This window comes from Bufo gargarizans, chromosome 3, assembly GCF_014858855.1.
Source record: "Bufo gargarizans isolate SCDJY-AF-19 chromosome 3, ASM1485885v1, whole genome shotgun sequence".
NCBI lineage: Eukaryota > Metazoa > Chordata > Amphibia > Anura > Bufonidae > Bufo > Bufo gargarizans.
Window position 1 is genome coordinate 457,491,393 of NC_058082.1, and position 25,603 is coordinate 457,516,995.

The following is a 25,603-nucleotide window of genomic DNA, read 5'->3' on the forward strand; positions in this document are numbered from 1 at the left end:
CAGCTATCAGCCTACAGCAGGGCATTGTGGGAGTTGTAGTTTTACAACAGCTAGAGGGCCGCAGGTTGAGCATGCCTGGTGTAGATAATAAACTGCAGAGAATGGTGTTACAGAGAAAAGAGTGAAGCTCAGCCATTAATTATATGAATTGAAAGAGCGATGCAGAACTTACCGCACTCTCAGGTTCAGGCAACCATATTTCATTCTCCGCAATGAGTCCCATTTTGCACATTATCTGTAAGTATTAGTAATGCATTTTACAGTTTTATCATTTCACAGTATGAAAGCACACAATGATTTAAATAGAACAGTGTCTACTAAATGTTGATTAGGGTTGACATTAAAATTTTAGATCTGCAGAATAAAATAAAAAAATTGTATGGGAATATAAAAAAAAAGGATTTTCAAGTTTAGCGTATAAAACAAATAACCCTTCCTATTCCAATTAAAATAAAGCTCTACCTTTACAGCAAATGTAAAGAATATATTAGTGATTCATATAATGAAACACATATGTGCATGCTCGTATAAGGGAAATCAGGATGAACAGCTGCTGGCCAAACAAGCCGACAGCTATAGAAGATGTATGGGCCTTCAGACCCATCAGACAATAAGACAGCTGTTTATGGCAGCCTGTGTTCGGTGACTGGGATACAGTTGAGCACAGTTTATTGTAAAACAGACTAAAATCTGCTGATCTCCCTGCATGCAAACAGCAATGAGTTGTAAAGTTACACCTAAAAAGAATGTTCCTATAACTAAATCAGCTTGTATTCAAGAGATCAGACCATTTTCAAAAATCCTTTAGTAGGATACATAAATGCATATGTGTTACACCGGAAATCTACACCAGCGTCTTGCTGGCATAGATGTCTTTTTCTGGGTCATGGATCTCCCAAAGATGTGCCAAATTTTATGGAGAGGCATGTGCTTTGTTACTAATTTTTGACGCTTCATATGCCAGCAAGCTTTCCTATTAAGACTAGTGTCAGAAACGCCAGTCTTATTACATTCCCCCCATGAAATCAATGGAGATAGGTTCCCCTTATTAATAATATTGCCTGTCACCTGCACTATACTGCCTTCACTGAGGGCAGCATAGTGCAGTGACAGACCCGCTGTCAGTGGTTTGTCACTTTTGGGATGGCAGTCGGTACTTTTAGAGTACTGATATGCCGAACCCCATGCAAGCGGTGTGACAAAGATAGGTTCTTACCTGTTGTGCATAGAAACGAATCCTGTCATCATCCAGAGGCTGGTTAAGGTGGGACAGCGAGCCTCAACAAACTCTTCTCCGAGCAGCTCTGGTGTGCACTGCGGGCTTCAGCAGGTCAGTACTCTAAAAGTACGGACTGCCATAACAGAAGAGACTGACTGCTGAAATCAGCAGTGAGGGCAGCGTAGTGCAGGTGACAGGTTCCGTTCAAGTTTTTTTTTACTATCTATTTTTTAACAGGTAAGGGTACTTTCACACAAGCGTTTTTCTTTTCCGGCGCTGAGTTCCATCCTAGGGGCTCAAATCTGGAAAAGAACTGATCAGTTTTATCCTAATGCATTCTGAATGGAGAGCAATCTGTTCAGGATGCATCAGGATGTCTTCAGTTCAGTCTTTTTGACTGATCAGGCTTTTCAGAAAACCGTAGCATGTTGTATTTTTACCTCCGGCCAAAAATCCTGAACACTTTGACTAAACGCCGGATCGGGCCTTTTTCCCATTGACTTGCATTAACGCCGGATCCGGCTTTTGCATGTTAAACCCGATAAATGTAAAAAAAGTTAAGGTCCATAAATGGAGGATCCGTTTTTGCCAATGCATTTTTACATTGTGATCAAAATCCTGATCAGGATTCAAATGTAATCAGTTTTCACACGTTATTCCGGATCCGGCGGGCAGTTCCGGTGTCGGAATTGAACGCCGGATTTAAACAACGCTAGTGTGAAAGTAGCCTAAAAGGAGATTTCAAAAATGTCCAGATCCAGGAAAAGCCTTTTAAGTGTTAATAGTTCCCTAATATATTGTGCCAGGAGTCAGAGATCTGTATTTCTCACGCAAGAGCAATCAATTTATCATCAATATGCTCCCTCTAATTGCCAAAGCATCTGTCTGGACTTTGGTATATGACAAAGTAAGTTGTTCATAACAAGACATGGATATGCCACATCACTGAAGCGAAACTGATTTGTGTGTCCCTTACAACAAATTAGGGAAAAAAACTAATATTAAAGAGGTTTTCCAGCAGGTCAGTTGGTGGGTCTGACTCCTGGCACCCCTGCTGATATGCTGTTGAGGAGGCCGTGGTTTCTTAATAGGCCAGTGACGTCACCTTCATTGGTCACATGGCATATCTGCAACTCAGACCATACTATGCTGTTTATTCACTTGAATGGGAGCAGAAATGCAATATGCCATCATGGACACTACACAGTGGGTGGAACCTTGTGCTTCTGGTTCCATCAACTGTCCCATTTTTAGCGTCGATGGATGCCCGAAACAGCCATCGGATATTGATAACCCATCCTAAGGATAAGTCATCAATATCTCCAGTCTAGAAAACCCCTTTAAGTGTTGTATACGTTATAAAAAAAAAAAGTTTTAAATAATACAAAGCAATGTTCACACTAAGGGTCCATTCACACGTCCGTGTGTGTGGATCCGCAAAACACGGACATCGGCGATGTGCGTTCCGCATTTTGCGGACGGCACATCGCCGGCACTTAATAGAAAATGCCTATTCTTGTCCGCAATTGCGGAAAAGAATAGGACATGTTCTATATTTTTTTATTTTTCGGGATCAGAATTGTGGACCCGGAAGTGCGGATCCGCAATTCCGGATCCGGGCAGCACATCTTGCTGCCCCATAGAAATATATGGGTCATGGGTCCACAATTCCGTTCCGCAAAATGCGGAACGAAATTGAGGACGTGTGAATGGACTCTTGTGTTAAGTTTTCATGTTCCATCACAGGAGCAAAAACATGGAAATAAAGGATTACTGTACATTAGAGACACCTGTAGTGCCTTACAGACACTATTAACTTATAATGGGGTCTGTCGGGTTCTGGCCTAGTGTCCGTCATTTCGTCAAATGTGACAGAGACTGCTGATGTGTGAACAGAGCATAAGAAGAATATGAAGCAATGACTGGACAAAACCAAACTACAATATACGTGTGGAGGGGCAATTAATGGATATAAAAAAAAAATTAAAAAAAATGAAAAGGGTTGGAATAGGATGCTGAAGGAGCCAGAATACAGAAATGCATATGTGAGATAGAAAGTGCAATTGGCTCCAAACTCCACTAGAGGGCTCTAAAACATAACTGCATTGAGATGATTTTTTACTGAGAAGTTATCTAAAAAAAATACACAATCGAAATGGAGCCAGATCCTCATTAAAACATTTGATTTGGAAAATGAGAAACAATGTCTGTAGATTCATGTGTTTCATTTAATTTTAATCAACATCCTCAACGTTCTACAAGAGGTTCTGTTCGCAATACTGGGGTCAGAAGAGCGGCAGAAATGTCTGTACAGATGTTCTATGGATGAAGCTGGCTGGTAATGTTTGATGGCTTGTTAATGATAATTAGAGAGACAAGCACACTGCGCCGGGCACCTTAAGGAACATGCAATAAAACTTTCAGTAGTCTCTCCATAACAATATACATTTTTTCTTTTATTTTCAATGTTTTCTATTTTATTTTTAATAAGTAGCAAAAATAATTGTGCAGAAACAGTACCTCTCTGGCGGCTCTCTCCCCAGCCTGGACTGCTCCATCCATGTATCCACTCCACTGAGTAGCGGTTTCTGTTCCAGCAAAGTAAAGCTTCCCACAGGGCTGCCGAATGACACTGTTGAGAAAGGACATGCTTTAGGCAATTCATAGTTACTCAATACACAAATTACTGTACCTAACTCCATGTTTTACATTGTATTAACACATACAAAGGATGCCAAAGCCTGTACAACAGTAAAGATGGCTGTTTCGGCCCTCCATCGACGCCAAGAATGGTACAGTTGATAGATTCTAATGCGCCTCTCCCCCTATCTGACCACAACTTACTAACCTTCTCTTCATTGGTCTCTTCTGCTGCTCCCCCGTTCCACACACTAGCACACCTCCACAGGAACCTTTAACATCTCGACTTTTGCTTGCTTTCTGACTCTCTTCTGCCACTCTCTACTATTTGTTTCCTCCAAGACCCAGATGCTGCCACCACCCTGTATAACACCACAACAAGTACAGATCTAGACACTGTTGCCCCCCTCACACACAACAAAACCTGAAAAACCAACAGACAACCCTGGCACACCAACCTGACCAAAAAACTTAGACAAGCTTCCACGGCTGCTTAGCTGCAATGGAAGAAATTCCATTCTAAAGATCAATTCACGGCATACAAGCAATCCCTCCTCATATTCAAATCCTCACTCGCTGGTGCAAAACAGGCCTACTTTTCATCTCTCATATCTTCCCTGGCCCACAGCCCTAATCAACTTTTTAACACTTTTCACTCCTTTCTCCGTCCCCCAGCGCCCCCACCCTCTTCACTCATCTCAGCTGAGGACTTTGCCACATACTTCAAACAAAAGATAGTGAACATCAGAGAAAGCTTCGGTACACAGTCCCCACAGACCCTCTACACAACTACTCAGTCCTCTTCTCCCAAAACCCGCTTCTCCACCATTACAGAAGAAAAACTCTGCACTCTACTCTCCAGATCACATCTCACCACCTGTGCACTTGACCCAATCCCATCCCACCTCATCCCTAACCTCACCACAGGGTTTATCCCAGTCCTAACTCTTTTCAACCTATCACTAACCTCTAGTGTCTTCCCCTCTGCTTTTAAACATGCTACAATTACACCCATCCTCAAAAAGCCTTCACTTGACCCATCTTTTTTGTCCAGTTATCGCCCCATATCACTTCTTCCGTATGCCTCAAAGCTACTTGAACATCATGTCCATTCTGAACTGTCCTCTCCCCTCTCCTCCTGCTCCCTCTTTGACCAGCTACAATCTGGCTTCCGACCCCACCACTCAACTGAGACTGCCCTTACCAAAGTCACCAATGACCTACTAATAGCCCAAACCAAAAAACATTACTCTGTCCTCCTTCTCCTTGACCTGTCCTCTGTCTTTGACACTGTCGACCACTCCCTTCTGTTGCAATCTCTCCCATCTCTTGGCATCACTGACTTGGCCCTCTCCTGGATCACATCATACCTCACAGACCGGACGTTTAGTATCTCCCACTCTCACACCACCTCCTGGTCTGATTCCCTCTCTGTTGGTGTCCTGCAAGGCTCTGTCCTAGGACCCCTGCTCTTCTCCATTTCCACTTTTGGCCTGGGACATCTCAGAGTCTCATGGCTTTCAGTATAACTTTTATGCTGACGACACACAAATCTACCTGTCTGGTCCAGACATCACCACCTTATTATCCAGAATACCACAATGTCTATCTTCTATATCATCCTTCTTCTCCTCTTGCTCTCTAAAACTTAACATGGATAAAACAGAATTCATCTTCTTTCCCCCAACAGACCTATCTATCTCGATCAATGGCTGCACACTCTCCCCGGTCAACGAAGTCCGCTTTCTTGGAGTGACCTTGGATTCTGCCCTCTCCTTCTGACCGCACAGCCAAGCCCTTTCCACCACCTGCTGCCTCCAACTCAAAAACATCTCCCGCATCCGTGCTTTCCTCAACTTTGAATCTGTGAAAATGCTTGTACATGCCCTCATCTCCCGCCTAGACTACTGCAACATTCTCCTCTGTGGCCTTCCATCTAGCACTCTTGCACCCCTCCAATCTATCCTCAACTCTGCTGCCCGACTAATCCACCTCTCACCCTGTTACTCCTCTGCCTCTCTAAATCCCTTCACTGCCCAGCGATTTCAGTTCAAAATAATAACAATTACATACAAGGCCGTCCACAACCTGTCCCCTCCCTACATCTCTGAGCTACTTTCTCGATACATCCCCACATGCAACATCCGATCCTCGGGGAGGGGAGGGGCTGGCAGAAGCAGCTTCCACTCTAGGATCAGATTACACTCCTTCCGAGTCCCTCCCCTCTCTGCTATTGTGTGCTGTGCTGTTTCAAACTGTGCTGCCTCCGGACAGAACGGCGCTCCGCACCCATCGTCCGGGCACCTTTGAAAACGGGCTGACAAATACCCAAGCGCCTGGACTAAATTCCTGGTCGCCATGGCGACCTGGGATTTGTCGAGCTCTGTATTAGCGGGCGTGGTGCCAATGGGAGACAGAGGAAGTGTGCACCCTCTGTCACCGCTTACATGTGGAAGACGACATTGCCCATGGCATGTAAGGGGTTAGAACAGCCCGGATCAGCGCTCCTGCAAGTCCGGGCTGTTACAGCAGGAGCGCGGCTCTCATGTAAGAGTCAAGTCCCCTCTCTCTGCTAAACCGGAGCCCGTGCATCGCTTAGACTAGGCCGCCATAAAAAGGTGGCGGTCCATCCTAAGGCCCCCTAGTGACTGTTGTAAAAAGGTGGCCACTAAGGGGCGATGAAAAAACGAACTGAAAAAAAATTAACATAGGTAAAGTGTGTCAGAGGGTTATCTGGCTGATGGTCGGTTTATATTTTTTTATTGACTAATCACCCAGCCCTAATGGGGAGCAGTCTGTGTAACTTCGTATGAGAGTAAATTAACAGTTATTAATAATATGATAAATAATGGAAAATCACGGCCTATATATAATCCACTTATAAATCTTAAGTCATGGAACTCAATAAATACACTGCCTGTCCAAAGAAAATGTTGCCACAAAAAAAAAAAAAAAAAGTCACACTAATATTTTGTTGGACTGCCTTTAGCTTTGATTACGGCACGCATGCGCTGTGGCATTGTTTCGATAAGCTTCTGCAATGTCACAAGATTTATTTCCATCCAGTGTTGCATACATTTTTCACCAAGATCTTGCATTGATGATGGTAGAGTCTGACTGCTGCACAAAGCCTTCTCCAGAACTTCCAAAAGATTCTCAATGGGGTTAAGGTCTGGACTCTGTGGTGGCCAATCCATGTGTGAAAACAAAGTCTCATGCTCCCTGAACCACTTTTCCACAATTTGTGCCTGATGAATCCTGGCGTTTTCATCTTCAAATATGCCCGTGCCATCAGGGAAGAAAAAATCCATTGATGGAATAACCTGGTCATTCAGTATGTTCAGGTAGTCAGTTGACCTCATTCTTGGAGCACATACTCTTGCTGAACCTAGACCTGAACAACTGCAGCAACCCCAGAACATAGCACTGCCCCCACAGGCTTGTACAGTAGGCACTAGGCATGATGGGTGCATCACTTCATCTGCCTCTCTTCTTACCCTGATCCGCCCATCATTCTGGAACACGGTAAATCTGGACTCATCAGACCACATGACCTTCGAGTCCAATCTTTATGCTCCTTAGCATATTGAAGCCTTTTTCTGCTGGTTTGCCTCACCGATTAGTGGTTTTCTTACGGCTAAACAGCTGTTCAGTCCCAATCCCTTGAGTTCCCTTCGCATTGTGCGTGTAGAAATGATCTTACTTTCACTATTAAACATAGCCCTGAGTTCTACAGTTGTTTTTCTTCGATTTGATTTCAAACGTTTAAGTGATCGCCGATCATGATCATTCAGGATTTTTTTCCTGCCACATTTCTTCCTCTAATACGATGGGCCCCCCACTATCCTTACAGTTTTTAATAATGTGTTGGACAGTTCTTAAAGAGGACCTTTCACTACTCTACAAACTAAAAACTAACTATACCTGTGGGCAGAGCGGCGCCCAGGGGTCCCCCTGCACTTACTAGTAAGTCTGGGCGCCGCTCCGTTCGCCCGGTATAGGCTCCAGTGTCTGCGCTCCCTCTGACTGACTTCTTGTAGGAGGCGTGTCCCTTGCTGCACTGCTGGCCAATCGCAGCGCACAGCTCATAGCTTGGCTGTACGAGCAAGGGTTAAAAGCCAAACCAAACTCAATATGTATGGCCCTGATTCTGTATTTTACGACCACATATGGGGTGTTTCTGTAAAGTACTGTACGGGCACACGGCAGGGCACAGAAGGAAAGGAATGCCATACGGTTTTTGGAAGGCAGATTTTGCTGGACTGTTTTTTTTTGACACCATGTCCCATTTGAAGCCCACCTGATGCAACCCTAGAGTAGACACTCCATAAAAGTGACCCCATCTAAGAAACTACACCCCTCAAGGTATTCAAAACGGATTTTACAAACATCGTTAACCCTTTAGGTGTTCCACAAGAGTTATTGGCAAATGGAGATGAATTTTCAGAATTACATTTTTTTTGCAAATTTTCCATTTTAATCCATTTTTCCCAGTAACAAAGCAAGGGTTAACAGCCAAACAAAACTCAATATTTATGGCCCCGATTATGTCGTTTACAGAAACACCCCATATGTGGTCGTAAACAGCTGTACGGGCACACAGCAGGGCGCAGAAGGAAAGGAATGCCATACGGCTTTTGGAAGGCAGATTTTGCTCGACTGTTTTTTTTTTTACACCATGTCCCATTTGAAGCCCCCCTGATGCACTCCTAGAGTAGAAACTCCAAAAAAGTGGCCCCATTTTAGAAACTACGGGATAGGGTGGCAGTATCGTTGGTACTAGTTTAGGGTACATATGATTTTTGGTTGCTCTATATTACACTTTTTGTGAGGCAAGATAACAAGAAATAGCTGTTTTGGCACAGTTTTTATTTTTTGTTATTTACAACATTCATCTGACAGGTTAGATCATGTAATATTTTTATAGACCAGGTTGTCCCGGATGCAGCGATACCTAATATTTTTTATTTATTTATATAAGTTTTACACAATGATTTCTTTTTTGAAGCAAAAAAAAAATCATGTTTTAGTGTTTCCATAGTCTGAGAGCCATAATTTTTTCAGCTTTGGCGATTACCTTGGGTAGGGTATGATTTTTGCAGGATGAGATGACCGTTTTATTGGCACTATTTTGGGGTGCGTGTGACTTTTTTATTGCTTGCTATTACACTTTTTGTGATATAAGGTGACAATTTTTTTTTTATTTAGCACAGTTTTTATTTTAAATTTTTTACGGTGTTCATCTGAGGGGTTAGGTCATCTGATGTTTTTATAGAGCCGGTTGATACGGATGCGGCGATACCTAATATGTATACTTTTTTTTTATTTATGTAAGTTTTACACAAGGATTTCATTGTTGAAGCAAAAGAAAACAATCATGTTTTAGTGCAGGCATCCTCAAACTGCGGCCCTCCAGCTGTTGTAAAACTACAACTCCCACAATGCCCTGCTGTAGACTAAAACCTGTACTGTAGGCTGTCCGGGCATGCTAGGAGTTGTAGCTATGCAATAGCTGGAGGACCGCAGTTTGAGGATGCCTGTTTTAGTGTTTCCATAGTCTGAGAGCCATATTTTTTTCAGTTTTTGGGCGATTACCTTGGGTAGGGTAATTTTTTACGGGATGAGATGATGGTTTTATTGGCACTATTTTGTGACTTTTTGATCGCATGCTATTACAATTTTTGCGATGTAAGGTGACAAAAAATGGTTTATTTTGCACAGTTTTTATTAATTTTTTTTTTACAGTGTTCATCTGAGGGGTTAGGTCATGTGATATTTTTATAGAGCCGGTCGATACGAACGCGGCAATACCAAATATGTATACTCCCCCCCCCCCTTCCCTATTTTTTAGTAACTTTATTTGGGGAAAATTACGTTTTAGTTTATTTTTACTTGAAACTTAATTTTTTTGGCGGAAAACTTTATTTTTTAAACTTTTTTTTTTTCACTTTTTTTTTGTCCCACTTTGGGACTTGAACTTTTGGGGGTCTAATCCTTTACGATGCATTCCAATATTTCTGTATTGGAATGCATTGTCTGTATGATTAATACTGTGTGTATTACTCATACAGCTTCCGGCCTGTGAGATCCAGGGGGCTGGATCTCACAGGCTTGTCACCGGAAGGCAGCGCAATGCCTTCCTTAGGCATCGTGCTGCCTTCCATGCCATCGGGTCCCCCCTATAGCCGTATGGGGACCCAATGGCACCGCCACACGTCGCCGCAAACTGCGGTTTGCGGCAATTGCCGACACGGGGGTGTCACGGGTCCCCCCCGCCCCGCGCATTTAGCCAAGGTGCCTGCTCAATAATTTGAGCAGGCACTGGGTTCCGATCACCGCCGCCTGTACGTACAGATACGTCATGGGTCCTTAAGGACTCGGGAAGCATGCCGTACCGGTACGTCATAAGTCCTTAAGGGGTTAAGAAATGAGAAGCAACTCACTGCACCAGTTGGGGTTACATAACCTATCGCCAGCTGAAAGATAATCGCCCATGCAGTAATTATCCAGAAGGAGGCTCATACCCATTTGCTTAGTTAAATGCAGGTGGCGACTTTTTTTTATTTTTTTTGGACAGGCAGTGTATTATCTTAAATTATTTAATGCTTGGTGTCAAGTCAGGGAAATAGACATTAACTTTTTCATTGTCCTAGACCAGCATGGATGCAGATATTCTTCTTGCAGACATTCTCCCTGCCAAAGAAAACCCATTACCTACCCAGGCAAATTGTAGAAAATTACAGGAAATATGTATTTATATACCACTGTTTTGGATCGCATAGTTTACAAAAAACTTCACCTAGTTCCCTAACTTCTCTGCTCACATGCTACAGAACCTTCTAGGGAACATTGCTCATCACACTAATGCTGACTGGGCTGCTAGAGCCTCATTGGTGGGTCACTTAAAGGAACAATAAGCACAGAAAATGGCCTTCATCTGCTTTATTTCCTTGGTCTTATTTGTCTCACATTAAAACTGAGGAATATATTTAAAAAAATTCTCTCTGTCCCAGGTTACTTATGTCCCCCTCTTTCGTTCCACAGGACTTACTTTTTCCTGTCTGCAGTAGGACAAAAAGACAGTTAAACCACACAGCTGCTAAACTCCACCCTGAGTCAGTCTACAGCCAAAGATGGAGCAGATAGGGATTAACCCCTTTGCTTTCTGCAGGATTTCTACAAGACTGTCAGGATAATGCAAAAGTATTACATAGTGAAAAATGAGGGCAACTATACTTCATGTTTCCTTTTAGCATTCAAACCTATGTTCAGTGTTCCTTTAAGAGACCCAGAAATGCAGCTGAAAGATATAGGCAAGCTGCAACCTTTAGCCTTTAAGAAAAGTTGTGCTGGGCGATAGATGGGGCCAAGCTGAACTTTTGAAGCCAAGGCGTATGAGCTTTTTGATACACCCCTTCATGATTCTTTAAAGGCTATGCACACCTTTGGGGGCATTTTTTTAAAATATTATTGCATTGTTCTCATTTTGAGCTAAAAATAATTTTTTTAATTGGTAGTCACTTTTTGCGTATATAGCTGCTATGCTCTGGTAGCAGCCTCTGAATTTTCTCTCTTTTCCGTCAGTTGGGGAGCTGGCGGCTCCTTATCTCTGCTCTATGACATTATAAACGCTTATTATAACTCGGTTCTTATCTTACTGATAAGAATGCGGCTTAAATAAGTGTTTATGACCACTTAGTAGTTTAGAGATAAGGTTTAATAGATGACCGGCTCAATATTTTCAATAAAGGCCAATTGAAAAAATTATTTTTAGCTAAAAATTAGTAAAATGCAATCATAAACAAAAATTGCCTACGAAGGTGTACATAGCTTTTAATTCGAGATGAGCAAAGTTTTAAAAAATTCGATTTGCAGAATTTTTCGGGAAAAATTTAATTAGATCCGAATATATTTGTGGCGAATTACATAAAAAAACTGCTATTTCCTGGCTGCTGAGAGCCTTTATAGTGGTGTAGAACACTGTGCCTTGCAGTAACACGCATAGGGAGTCTGCTTTGGTAATGAAATAATACTGCAAGTCCGTATGACATGCAGATGACCGGTGTCGCTCTAAGCATCACTGCACACTTCACTTATTAGGGCAGTCACGGAGCCAAAACTGACCAAATAACTGAATTATCAACTCAGCCTTACAGGTCGATGTTAGCGCCAAGAAGAAGCGTACTTCTTTTACACCATCACCAGATGATTCCACATAGATGTCTACAGAACCTGTTCTATTAAACGAGTATACAAGAAGATCCTGTCTGTGGAGCATACGCCTTCACTCAGTCAGCATTTGCTCAATCCATCAGTATTGGTAATGCCCAAAAAAAACAGGAGTGGATGTAAAACAGAGATGACACATGAATAGAATATTTGCATGTCTTCTGTGTTTTGTACCCACTCCTGTTTTTGGCTACCAAATCATAAGCCAATTCTGATGGGACCATACAGGTCTTACAGCTGCTACACAGACAGGATACGTTGTGCTTCTCATTTTAACTTCCTTCTGACAGATCAGAAGAAATATCAAATAATTCATGATGTCAGCCAGGCCGAAAGAAAAATAGTGGTCCAGTCATGAAGGGGAGGGTGGGAACAGCATGAGAAGTCCACAGAGTGAACCTATGACATAGTGGTGAAGTGAAAACAGCATGTAGAGACAACAAAGTGGCACAATGACAGAGTCTGGAGGTGGCGGCAGTATGAGGAGGCCACCAAGTGGCACAACGACAGAGTCTGGAGTTGGCAGCAGTATGAGGAGCCCACCGAGTGGGACAATGACCGAGGCTGGAGGTGGCGATGTCAAGAGAAAGACACCGAGTGGCACAATGACAGAGTCTGGAGGTGGCGGATGCAGCAGCAGCATCAGGAGAAGGCCACCCAAAAAATTTGAAAGACAAAATTTCACCACAACGTCATTCCGTTCATACAGCAAAAGGATTTTTGCAGTCACCCATCAACATTACAAAAAAAAACAACACTTTGAAAGAGTGGCACAACAACAGAGTCTGGAGAAGGCAGCAGCATAAGTAGGCCACAGAGTGGCAAGGTAACATAGTGTGGAGATGGCAGCAGCATGAGGAGTCCACAAAGTGGCAAGGTGACATAGTTTGGAGATGGTAGCAGCAGCAGCTGCATCAGGAGACCACAAAGTGACCCGGTAACAGAATTGGGCAGTGGGTGGCAATACCAGTACCCGCTGATGAAGGTGGGTGAAATAAGGAGCACTTGGCATCAGATGTGTGGCATCATGCGGGTTGCAGCATCAAAGTAATAGCTGAAGTAGGTAGTCAGAAGAATCCAGTCTCTTGTATCAAAGTGTTGGTGTGGCACCATGGATTATCTAGTCTGATGCATCAGGAATTTGTGGATGGAAATCCTGGCTTATCCACGCCATGTGTATGCCACCACCTGCTGGTTCAGATTCTGCTCTACGTCTAGATGCTGCTGGTGAGAGGATTCTTCACTATGCAGGTGAAGAAAGCTACTCATCAGCAAGACTCAGGCTTCTGCTGATGGAGCTGGTACTGCTCCTGCCACCCTACCCCTCCCCAGCAGCCATGGCAGTGCAACATCAGACCTACGAGAGGATGGATGATGGCACAGATAGGCAGCGGCCAATTGACTACATAGGATGTCTCTGTAGTAGTTCAGTTAGTCCTCCCTCTCGGGGGGTCTACAAAGGCCCCCATTCTGGACCGGTAACGAGGTTGAGAACCAGAAGTCATCCCTCTGCAGAATGGTGACAATTCGGCTGTCACTACGCAAGCAAGTAAGCACGCAAAGTGCCATTTGTGCAAGTGATTCGGAGGGACTCCCTGCCTTAATCTCCACTGCATACTGCCACAGTGTGTCCGGGTCCTCTGTCTGGTCTTCCTCATTGCCCTGTAGCTCCTCTGGCTGCTCCTCCTGTCCTGTCAGCTGAGTAGAAAAACCACCCCTCTGGCTACACATTGCCTGTGCTCCAATGTCCTCCTCCCCCTCCTCCAGTTCAGCCCCCACAGGACTCATGTGGCCGTGAGATTGAGGCGCCACGTCTCCTGTGCTCTGACCAGCCATTGTTACCAGCATCTGTTCCAGGACATGAAGCAGTGGAATGACGTTGTTTATTCTGTAGTCCTGGCGACTGAAAAATAACGTGGCCTCCTCAAAGGGCCTGAGCAAATGGCAGGTGTAACGCATGAGCTGCCACTGGCTGACATCGAAGTTACACAGTGGAGTACTCCTATCCGCTTGCATCATCAAGAAATCGTTGATAGCATTTCTCGGTTTGTATAGTCGGTCCAACATATGAAGGGTGGAATTCCAATGGGTGGAAACATTGCATATCAGCCTATGTTGGGGGATGCTGTTCTGCTGCTGCAGCTCAAGGAGGGTGTGGTTTCAGGTGTACGAGTGGCTGAAGTGCATGCAAAGTTTCCTGGCCACTTTTAGGATGTCTTGTAGATGGGTGGAAGACTTCAGAAACTGCTGACAACCAGATTGAACACGTGTGCGATGCAGGGCGCATGGCTCAGCCTTCCTTGACGCAGCGCCGACACCATGTTTTTCCCGTTGTCGTTCAGCATGGTTCCGATTTTCAGTTGTCCCCTGTGCGACTCCATTTGCCAAGGTAAACCAGGTGCAGAACAGTGTGACACCGCCAAGCCATGCACATGTGGTATACTGGAGGGGCACTGTGACTTGTCCCTGCAGTGGAGGCTGAGGACATGGTGGAGGATGAGGAGGCAGACATTGTCGCATGAACAACGGCGTGACAACGTGGAAGCGTAAGCGGCATCACCTAGCCAAGTTACTGGTGTGGCTGTGCAGGAACCACATTCACCTAGTGGACCGTAAAGGACATGTATTGTCCCTGATCGTAGTTACAGCTCTACACGTTGGTGCTGCCGTGCACTTTGGCAAACACCGACAGCCTAAACGACTGGCCCACCTTCTGTTCTACATGTGTGTGGAGGGCTGGTACTGCCTTTTTCGCAAAGAAATGACGGCTTGGGACTCTCCACCTTGGCGCAGCACAAGCCATCAGTTCTCTGAAAGGTGCAGAGTCCACCACTAGGAAAGGGAGGGACTGCAGCACCAGCAACTTGCACAGGAGCACGTTCAGCTTCTGCGCCGTGGGATGCGTGCAGGCATACTGCTGTCTCTTGGCACTCGATTCGGTGATTGATTGCTGACGGAATGACTGACGAGGAGTAGGAGCAGGAGCAACTGGACCAGCAGAAGATGGGATTGACAGACAGCTCCCTTCGGCTGAGGTGGTGGAGCCTTGACTGGCTGAAACTGGGTGCGTGCCACTGGGTGATGTAGCGGTAGCTGCTTCGGGCTGGACCAACACATCAGAGCCACTGTTCTCCCATGACGCTGCATACAGTATGTTGACGCAGGGCCGTGGTGCCAACATTGGCACCCTGCCCACATATTCTACATATGGCCATGTTGACCTCATCTGGCGGCTTCACAAAAAACTGCCACACCGCCGAGTACCTGATTTTCCCCCCAACACTACTCACTGGCTGACTGCTACCGCCGCTGCTTCCTTGAACCCGTGCACCACTCCTTTCTGGGCAGGTAGGCTGCTGCAAAGCGAGTGGTATACCCCGTGCCCATTTGGCTCCCGACCTCCCACACCCTGCAGACTCCCGGCCACGCTAGCGACTTGCTGTCTCCGCCACTGGCTCACGGGCAAGCTGCCACTCTCTTCTCCTGATCATGACGAAGCCCCTTCTTCACCCTGGCTCCCAAGGGCGATCGGCTTCATCATCATCGAGTAGTGTCTGCACATCACTAATGTCCTCCTCCACGGTCTCTGGGTCAGGAGCCTGACCGCTCGCAACACACGCTCCCGTGCCACTCTCCTCGTCACTACTTGCCCGCCTAGCAGAGGAAGCGGCGGATATCTTCTCCAGATCTTGGCTGAGCTGTAGCTGCTGACTGTCCTTTGGTAGCTCTTCCTCGGTGAAAAGTGGAACTGAGTCTACAGAATATAGTACTTCTCACGGTGAGGTAACAGAAAATGCAGGTTGAGGACAGATGAGGGCACAGGGCCTTCTCCCGGGCAATGCCAACTAAGGGTTGTGTCTGATGAACCCACCGACTGTTGGCTGGGGGTGTCTGATGTCACTTGGGATGACGTGGATGACCGAGTTAACCAATCAAGAACCGCTGGGTTGCTGGTCAAGACACGACTGCTAGATTAGACCGGGAGCTCAGGTGTCTCGCTTCGACTCCTGCTGCCACGCCCCTTACTCTGCTGCGATATTTGCTTGCACCAGAAACATTTAGGCCTCTGGCACTCCTCTGCCTGACATATTTGTACCTGAAATAAACGAATTAAATGGAAATTAAAACACCCCTAAAAGAGACTAATATATTTTTCTTTTTGTACTGAAATAGTTCACTAAACGCTTTCACCACAATTAACTGCAGAAATGCATTGAGAATATATTATTCTTGTTGTACTGAAATACGACCATATACGCTTTGACCAGAAAAAAACTGCAGCAGTGAACTAAGAATATATATTTCTTGTTGGACGAAAATAGGCCACTATACGCTTTGACCCCCCAAAAAAGTAAGAATCTGATTAAAGTGCGTGTATATATTTTTTTAAGTACTGAAATAAGCAACTCTACGCTTTCAACAGAAATCACTGCAGCAGTGCACTGAGAATATATATTTCTTGTTGCACTGAAATTGGCCATTATACGCTTTGACCAGAAAAAAATTAGAGTGAAGTGTGTACATAGTTTTCTTGAAGTACTGTAATATGCCCATATACGCTTTAACCAGAAATACAGATGTGTCCACACTTAACTGATCACTTATCTCAACATGTCCTGAGATGTATGTCACGAAATGACGTTATATCTAAATTGGATTAATTGCAATATAACGTTCAGACAGCAGGTGGTGCTTTGTGTTACTAGCTATAAAACGTTCAGACAGCAGGTGGCTCCTTGTGTTACTAGCTAAATACCTGAACTTAAGGTAAAGATCTGGTAATGGAATTACAATTGTGAAATTTGGCCAGGTTCATATCAGGTCTTTGTCTTACATACATTTAACATATATAAAAATATATTGTATACATTAAACAAATCCCACCAATGGATGCTCTTTTTCTTTACTGTGCAAAGATTACCATAGTTTTTGACCTGTGCCATTGTTCACTACAATTCTATATGCCGTATACTATGATTTAGATACACTTGGTCTTGGTGTCAGTATACAGTGCTAGTCTAGTATTATATTTATTATATTCAAAATAACACACACTAACCACAGTATTATGCAGAGATTATTATATACTTTTAACAGTCCCATTACATGTTACAAATGTACATAATACAATTCAGACACATTGGGTGACAGTATATACCACAATTTTTGCATGACATTTGAAATACATATTTATTATTATTGTCTGCTGAGCTGTGCATCTAATCCCATTATGTGTGATACTGCCTGCAGAGTCCTGTGTCTAAGCCTATTGTGTTTGATACTGTCTGCTGAGCTGCATATCTAATCCTATCATGTGTGATACTGCCTGCTGAGCTGCGTAGCTAATCCTACCATGTGTGATACTGTCTGCTGAGCTGTGTATCTAATCCTATCATGTGTAATACTGTCTACAGAGTCGTGTATCTAATCCTATTGTGTTTGATACTGTCTGCTGAGCAGTGTATTTAATTCTACCATGTGTGATACTGTCTGCACAGTTGTGTGTCTAAGCCTATTGTGTTTGATACTGACTGCTGAGCTGTGTATCTAATCCTATCATGTGTGATACTGCCTGCTGAGCTACATATCTAATCCTACCATGTGTGATACTGTCTGCTGATCTGGGTATCTAATAAGACCATGTGTGATAAAGTGCAGTGGGCATATATTTTTATTTTTTTACTGTAATATGCCCCTATACCCTTTCAACAGAAATAACTGCAGAAGTGAACTGAGAATATATTTTTCTTGTTGTACTGAACTACGGCCCTATACGCTTTCACTAGAAATAACTGCAACAGTGCAGTGCGTATATATGTATATTTTTATGAAATACGCCCCTATACGCTTTCAACAGAAATAACTGCAACAGTGTAGTGCGTATATATTTTTCATTTTTTACTGTAATACGCCCCTATACACTTTCAACAGAAATAACCAACAGTGCAGTGCGTACATATTTTTATTTTTTTACTGTAATACGCCCCTATACGCTTTCAACAGAAATAAATGCAACTGTGCAGGGCGTATATATTTTTCTGTTTTTCACTGAAATACACCCCTATACACTTTCAACAGAAATAAATGCAACAGTGCAGTGCAGTGCATATATATATATATATATATATATATATATATATATATATATATAGTTTTTTTTACTGTAATACGCCACTATACGCTTTCAACAGAAATATCTGCAACAGTGCAGTGCGTATATATTTTTCTTTCTTTACTGAAATATACCCCTATACGCTTTCACCTGAAATAACTGCAGAAGTAAAATGTGCACATATTTTTCTTGTAGTACTGAATAAGATACTAAGATAAAGGCTTCTAAATAGAGATGAGCGAACTTCTGTTTTAAGTTCGGCGTCTAAAGTTCGGGTTTGGATTCGCGGAGAATCCCGATCTGGAACCGGATATGGATTCCGACTTCCGTTGTGGTCCGTGGTAGCGGAATCAATAATTGGCCATTATTGATTCCGCTACCACGGACCACAACGGAAGTCGGAATTCATATCCGGTTCCAGATCGGGATTCTCCGCTAATCCAAACCCGAACTTTAGACGCCGAACTTAAAACAGAGGTTCGCTCATCTCTACTTCTAAAGGCTTTTCAACATAAGACTTGCAGCTCAATAACAAATTGATGGAATGACAGAGCTGTCTAATGGCTATTTGGATCCCCAAATAATCTCTCCCTGCCCTTGTAAATCACTTTCCTATCAACGTCCCTAGCACCTTCTGACATCTCTCCCTGCACTAAGATGCTGTGAAGTGAATCCTCCCTATCCTTTCCCTGCACTTATAAATCGTTTTTCCTGTCTTTTTTTTTTCCACAATCATTTTTCCACTTGCTGTCCCTTGCGTCTGCCCCTGACTCTGAACGCTGGAAAATGGCAGAATGTAAAATGGCTGCAGTATTTATAGGGCTGTGACATTACACTGGCTGGCTGCTGATTGACATGCCTGCATGCGGCCAATCTGGGTGATTCCGCCTTCCCAGAGTTCCTTGCCCCATGTCCTCAGTCCTCACACGTGTAGCCGCCATTTTAGGAAAATTGCGATTCGTTAGTACGAAGTTTGAGGAAATTCGCATTAGTTGAGAATCGAATTTTTACTAAAATTCTAAACAAATTCCACTTCGTCAGCTACTTTTAATGAATGATCCAGAGATTATGGTGACAGACACTCTTTAAATTATATAAATTATCTCAAGTATTTATCATTATCTAGACAATTTACCAATGCAAAGTTCTGAGAAAGCATTCTCCATAATTTTTATATAATATATTTATTTTGTCAGATCCTCTTTATGCTTTCTTCTAATTTTTCAAAAGTGACAAAAAAATTACAGATCATAGATCCTGTCACCTAGAAAGAAATGCACATAAGCTCTCCGTAGCTAGTCAGTTCTTAAATCTTCTCAACGTACCCACATTGCAAAAACACGAGCAGTCTCTCATTTTACACTGATTTACTCCACATTACCTTCCATACTGTGTCATGATTCCTGGTGGAAAGTAGGCAGTGTAACAGCCCCCAGAATACTGTTCCTCGCTCCAATTCTTTTCCTCATAATGTACAGGCTATTCAATAACAAACAGGCCATTTAGTAGTCGTATACTAAACATAAATTACTACATAAATAAGAATGGTAAAAAAGGTGTCATTTAAAAGGGTTTTCCAAGACTTAAATACTGATGGTCTATCCTCTGAAAAGGTCATCGGTCTCCGATTGACACCCGGGACCCCCACCGATCAGCTGACTGAGAATGCACTGTCACTCCTGTGAGCGCTGCGACCTTCTCCCTTCTCATCAAACACAGTGCTGTACATTGTATAGACCCATTAACTTCTATGGGGATGAGCTGTGCCTAGGCCAAGGGTGGGCAACCTGTGGCACTCCAGCTGTTGTGAAACAACTCCCATCACAACAGCTAGAGTGCTGCAGGTTGTCCACTCCTGGCTAGGCCATATGAACGTGATGTCACACAGCCTAAGAAAAGCTCGAGAAGGCCATGTCACTACTGCGAGCGCTGCTGCTTTCTCATATAGCTGATCGGCTGGAGTCCCAGGTGTCAGACCCCCACAGATCAGATTCTGATGACCTAGGTTAGATCGTCAGTATTAATGTCTTAGAAAACCCCTTTAATTTAAGAAAATAAATATTCCACTGTCTTCCACATACAAAGAAAGCCTAGAGCAGTGGTGGAGAACCTATGGAAAAATACTATGGTGTACAAATATGCCTTAGACTTTTACTGCCATTCATCAGAGCAGGGCGCGCTGTGAACAACACAGGCAGCTCATTGAATGTGGGCAACACAGGCAGCTCATTGAATGTGGGCAAGCTATTATAGCTAAATGATAAAGTACATGGAAGATATACTATAGTGGACTGTAGTATTTAGGTTAAATTGCCGTGTTGACACTTTGCGATAAATAAGTGGTTTTGGGTTGCAGTTTGGGCACTTGGTCTCTAAAAGGTTCACCATCACTGGCCTAGAGCAAAGTCTCTGCTTCTAAATTGAAAATAAAATAAAAAGAATATAGACCTCTTAAGAAATACAGATAGTAAATGCTATAGAACCTTGCATTTTTCAGCAGATTAAGGAGGGATCAGAATGTTATGGCAGTACTAGAATTCCTACAATGCACCTGTACTACAGTTATGAGCATCGGGTAGGCCTACGGTAATGGAGTACTCAGTATTTTCTAAAGGGGGTCAATAAAATAAAATAAATTTGCAGATTTGGCCAGACATATAACATGCTGGGTTCAATTCACCTCAAATTTATGGGCCAAATTGAAAAAATATTTTTGTTAGCAAAAAAGTATACAACATGTCCTGACACATGTCCATACCGTAGGTCTCTAAGTGCCCTCTGGCATAAGTGTAAAGCTGTTGTCTCACTTCAGCAAATTGCATATATCATGTAGGCATTATTACTACAAAGCACTTACTAATGTATTGTGAATGTCCATACTGTCTCCTTTGCTGGCTTAAAGGGTTTCTACCACTTCGCTGCACATATTTAGCTGTCAGACACTAGCGATCCGCTAGTGTCTGCTCTGCCCAACCATCCTAATATAATTGCTTTTGGGGCAGCCGTTTTGCTAAAAAAAGAACTTTTATTAATATGCTAATGAGCCTCTAGGTGCTATGGGGGCGTCATTAGCACCTAGAGGCTCCGTCTACCTTCAGAAACTGCCGCCGCCCAGCGCGTCCCTCCAGCCCGCCCATCTCCTCCTGAATGCGATCCTCCTTGTGAGCGCCTGTATTCGGCGCATGCGCAGTGAATGTCTGACCGCTTCCTTGCTCAGACATCTCCACTGCGCCTGCGCGATGACGCCATAGTGCTCCGAGGAACAGGCGCAGTGGAGATGTCTGAGCAGGGAAGCTGTCAGACATTCACTGCGCATGCGGCGAATACAGGCGCTCACAAGGAGGATCGCATTCAGGAGGAGATGGGCGGGCTGGAGGGACGCGCTGGGCGGCGGCAGTTTCTGAAGGTAGACGGAGCCTCTAGGTGCTAATGACGCCCCCATAGCACCTAGAGGCTCATTAGCATATTAATAAAAGTTCTTTTTTTTAGCAAAACGGCTGCCCCAAAAGCAATTATATTAGGATGGTTGGGCAGAGCAGACACTAGCGGATCGCTAGTGTCTGACAGCTAAATATGTGCAGCGAAGTGGTAGAAACCCTTTAATTCATTTTTCCATCACATTATACACTGCTCGTTTCTATGGTTACGAACACTCTGCAAGCCAGCAGCAGTGGCTGTGCTTGCACATTGTAGGAAAAAGCGTTGGTCTCTCTCCTATAGTGTGCAAGCGCAAGGGTGGTCCTAACCTCCAAGCTATAACGTGATGGAAAAAATAATCGAGCCAGCAAAAGAAGCAATATGGACAATCACATTACATTAGTAAGTGCCTTGTATTAACTTTCTCTACATGATAAATGCCACTTGCTGAAGTGAGACAATACCTTCAGCCTAATCCTTTAACGCATTAAGGTGTGGATGTATGTCATGGAATGCCTTAAAGAGGTTGATCAAAGATCTAAACTTATTTGCTATTCACAAGATAGATGACAAGAATCTGATTGTTCAGAGTCCGAATGCTGTGACCTCTACTGATGAGAACATGACTCCTGTATAGAGTTGAGCGAACACCTGGATGTTCGGGTTCGAGAAGTTCGGCCGAACATCCCGGAAATGTTCGGGTTCGGGATCCGAACCCGATCCGAACTTCGTCCCGAACCCGAACCCCATTGAAGTCAATGGGGACCCGAACTTTTCGGCACTAAAAAGGCTGTAAAACAGCCCAGGAAAGAGCTAGAGGGCTGCAAAAGGCAGCAACATGTAGGTAAATCCCCTGCAAACAAATGTGGATAGGGAAATGAATTAAAATAAAAATTAAATAAATAAAAATTAACCAAAATCAATTGGAGAGAGGTTCCATAGCAGAGAATCTGGCTTCCCGTCACCCACCACTGGAACAGTCCATTCTCAGATATTTAGGCCCCGGCACCCAGGCAGAGGAGAGAGGTCCCGTAACAGAGAATCTGTCTTCATGTCAGCAGAGAATTAGTCTGCATGTCATAGCAGAGAATGAGGCTTCACGTCAGCCACCACTGCAACAGTCCATTGGCATATATTTAGGCCCAGCACACACACAGGCAGAGGAGAGAGGTCCCGTAACAGAGAATCTGGCTTCATGTCAGCAGAGAATCAGTCTGCATGTCATAGCAGAGAATCAGGCTTCACGTCAGCCACCACTGCAACAGTCCATTGTCATAAATTTAGGCCCAGCACCCAGGCAGAGGAGAGAGGTCCCGTAACAGAGAATCTGGCTTCATGTCAGCAGAGAATCAGTCTTCATATCATAGCAGAGAATCAGGCTTCACGTCACCCACCACTGTAAGAGTCAATTTTCATAAATTTAGGCCCAGAACCCAGGCAGAGGAGAAAGGTCCCGTAACAGACAATCTGGCTTCATGTCAGCAGAGAATCAGTCTTCATATCATAGCAGAGAATCAGGCTTCACGTCACCCACCACTGTAAGAGTCAATTTTCATAAATTTAGGCCCAGAACCCAGGCAGAGGAGAAAGGTCCCGTAACAGACAATCTGGCTTCATGTCAGCAGAGAATCAGTCTTCATATCATAGCAGAGAATCAGGCTTCACGTCACCCACCACTGTAAGAGTCAATTTTCATAAATTTAGGCCCAGAACCCAGGCAGAGGAGAAAGGTCCCGTAACAGACAATCTGGCTTCATGTCAGCAGAGAATCAGTCTTCATATCATAGCAGAGAATCAGGCTTCACGTCACCCACCACTGTAAGAGTCAATTTTCATAAATTTAGGCCCAGAACCCAGGCAGAGGAGAAAGGTCCCGTAACAGACAATCTGGCTTCATGTCAGCAGAGAATCAGTCTTCATATCATAGCAGAGAATCAGGCTTCACGTCACCCACCACTGTAAGAGTCAATTTTCATAAATTTAGGCCCAGAACCCAGGCAGAGGAGAAAGGTCCCGTAACAGACAATCTGGCTTCATGTCAGCAGAGAATCAGTCTTCATATCATAGCAGAGAATCAGGCTTCACGTCACCCACCACTGTAAGAGTCAATTTTCATAAATTTAGGCCCAGAACCCAGGCAGAGGAGAAAGGTCCCGTAACAGACAATCTGGCTTCATGTCAGCAGAGAATCAGTCTTCATATCATAGCAGAGAATCAGGCTTCACGTCACCCACCACTGTAAGAGTCAATTTTCATAAATTTAGGCCCAGAACCCAGGTAGAGGAGAAAGGTCCCGTAACAGACAATCTGGCTTCATGACAGCAGAGAATCAGTCTGCATGTCATAGCAGAGAATCAGGCTTCACGTCAGCCACCACTGCAACAGTCCATTGTCATAAATTTAGGCCCAGCACCCAGGCAGAGGAGAGAGGTCCCGTAACAGAGGATCTGGCTTCATGTCAGCAGAGAATCAGTCTGCATGTCATAGCAGAGAATGAGGCTTCACGTCAGCCACCACTGCAACAGTCCATTGGCATATATTTAGGCCCAGCACACACACAGGCAGAGGAGAGAGGTCCCGTAACAGACAATCTGGCTTCATGTCAGCAGAGAATTAGTCTGCATGTCATAGCAGAGAATGAGGCTTCACGTCACCCACCACTGCAACAGTCCATTGGCATATATTCAGGCCCAGCACCCAGGCAGAGGAGAGAGGTCCCGTAACAGAGGATCTGGCTTCATGTCAGCAGAGAATCAGTCTGCATGTCATAGCAGAGAATGAGGCTTCACGTCAGCCACCACTGCAACAGTCCATTGTCATAAATTTAGGCCCAGCACCCAGGCAGAGGAGAGAGGTCCCGTAAAAGAGGATCTGGCTTCATGTCAGCAGAGAATCAGTCTGCATGTCATAGCAGAGAATCAGGCTTCACGTCAGCCACCACTGCAACAGTCCATTGTCATAAATTTAGGCCCAGCACCCAGGCAGAGGAGAGAGGTCCCGTAACAGAGGATCTGGCTTCATGTCAGCAGAGAATCAGTCTGCATGTCATAGCAGAGAATGAGGCTTCACGTCAGCCACCACTGCAACAGTCCATTGGCATATATTTAGGCCCAGCACACACACAGGCAGAGGAGAGAGGTCCCGTAACAGACAATCTGGCTTCATGTCAGCAGAGAATTAGTCTGCATGTCATAGCAGAGAATGAGGCTTCACGTCACCCACCACTGCAACAGTCCATTGGCATATATTCAGGCCCAGCACCCAGGCAGAGGAGAGAGGTCCCGTAACAGAGGATCTGGCTTCATGTCAGCAGAGAATCAGTCTGCATGTCATAGCAGAGAATGAGGCTTCACGTCAGCCACCACTGCAACAGTCCATTGTCATAAATTTAGGCCCAGCACCCAGGCAGAGGAGAGAGGTCCCGTAAAAGAGGATCTGGCTTCATGTCAGCAGAGAATCAGTCTGCATGTCATAGCAGAGAATCAGGCTTCACGTCAGCCACCACTGCAACAGTCCATTGTCATAAATTTAGGCCCAGCACCCAGGCAGAGGAGAGAGGTCCCGTAACAGAGGATCTGGCTTCATGTCAGCAGAGAATCAGTCTGCATGTCATAGCAGAGAATCAGGCTTCACGTCAGCCACCACTGCAACAGTCCATTGTCATAAATTTAGGCCCAGCACCCAGGCAGAGGAGAGAGGTCCCGTAACAGAGGATCTGGCTTCATGTCAGCAGAGAATCAGTCTGCATGTCATAGCAGAGAATCAGGCTTCACGTCAGCCACCACTGCAACAGTCCATTGTCATAAATTTAGGCCCAGCACCCAGGCAGAGGAGAGAGGTCCCGTAACAGAGGATCTGGCTTCATGTCAGCAGAGAATTAGTCTGCATGTCATAGCAGAGAATCAGGCTTCATGTCAGCCACCACTGCAACAGTCCATTGGCATATATTTAGGCCTAGCACACAGGCAGAGGAGAGGTTCATTCAA

At 44.4% G+C, this 25,603-nt stretch overlaps 1 protein-coding gene across 1 annotated transcript in view; it reads right to left on the reverse strand.

Annotated features, from left to right (window-relative positions):
• Window positions 1-25,603, reverse strand: part of LOC122930321 (amine oxidase [flavin-containing] A-like) — a 131,089-nt gene that overhangs the window by 17,229 nt on the left and 88,257 nt on the right. The window contains exons 12-14 of the mRNA XM_044283602.1: window positions 19,582-19,679; window positions 3,740-3,851; window positions 173-235 (exon numbers count right to left, since the gene is read on the reverse strand). Of these exons, the coding sequence (XP_044139537.1) occupies window positions 173-235; window positions 3,740-3,851; window positions 19,582-19,679 (273 nt within the window). The remainder of the gene's footprint in view (window positions 1-172; window positions 236-3,739; window positions 3,852-19,581; window positions 19,680-25,603) is intronic.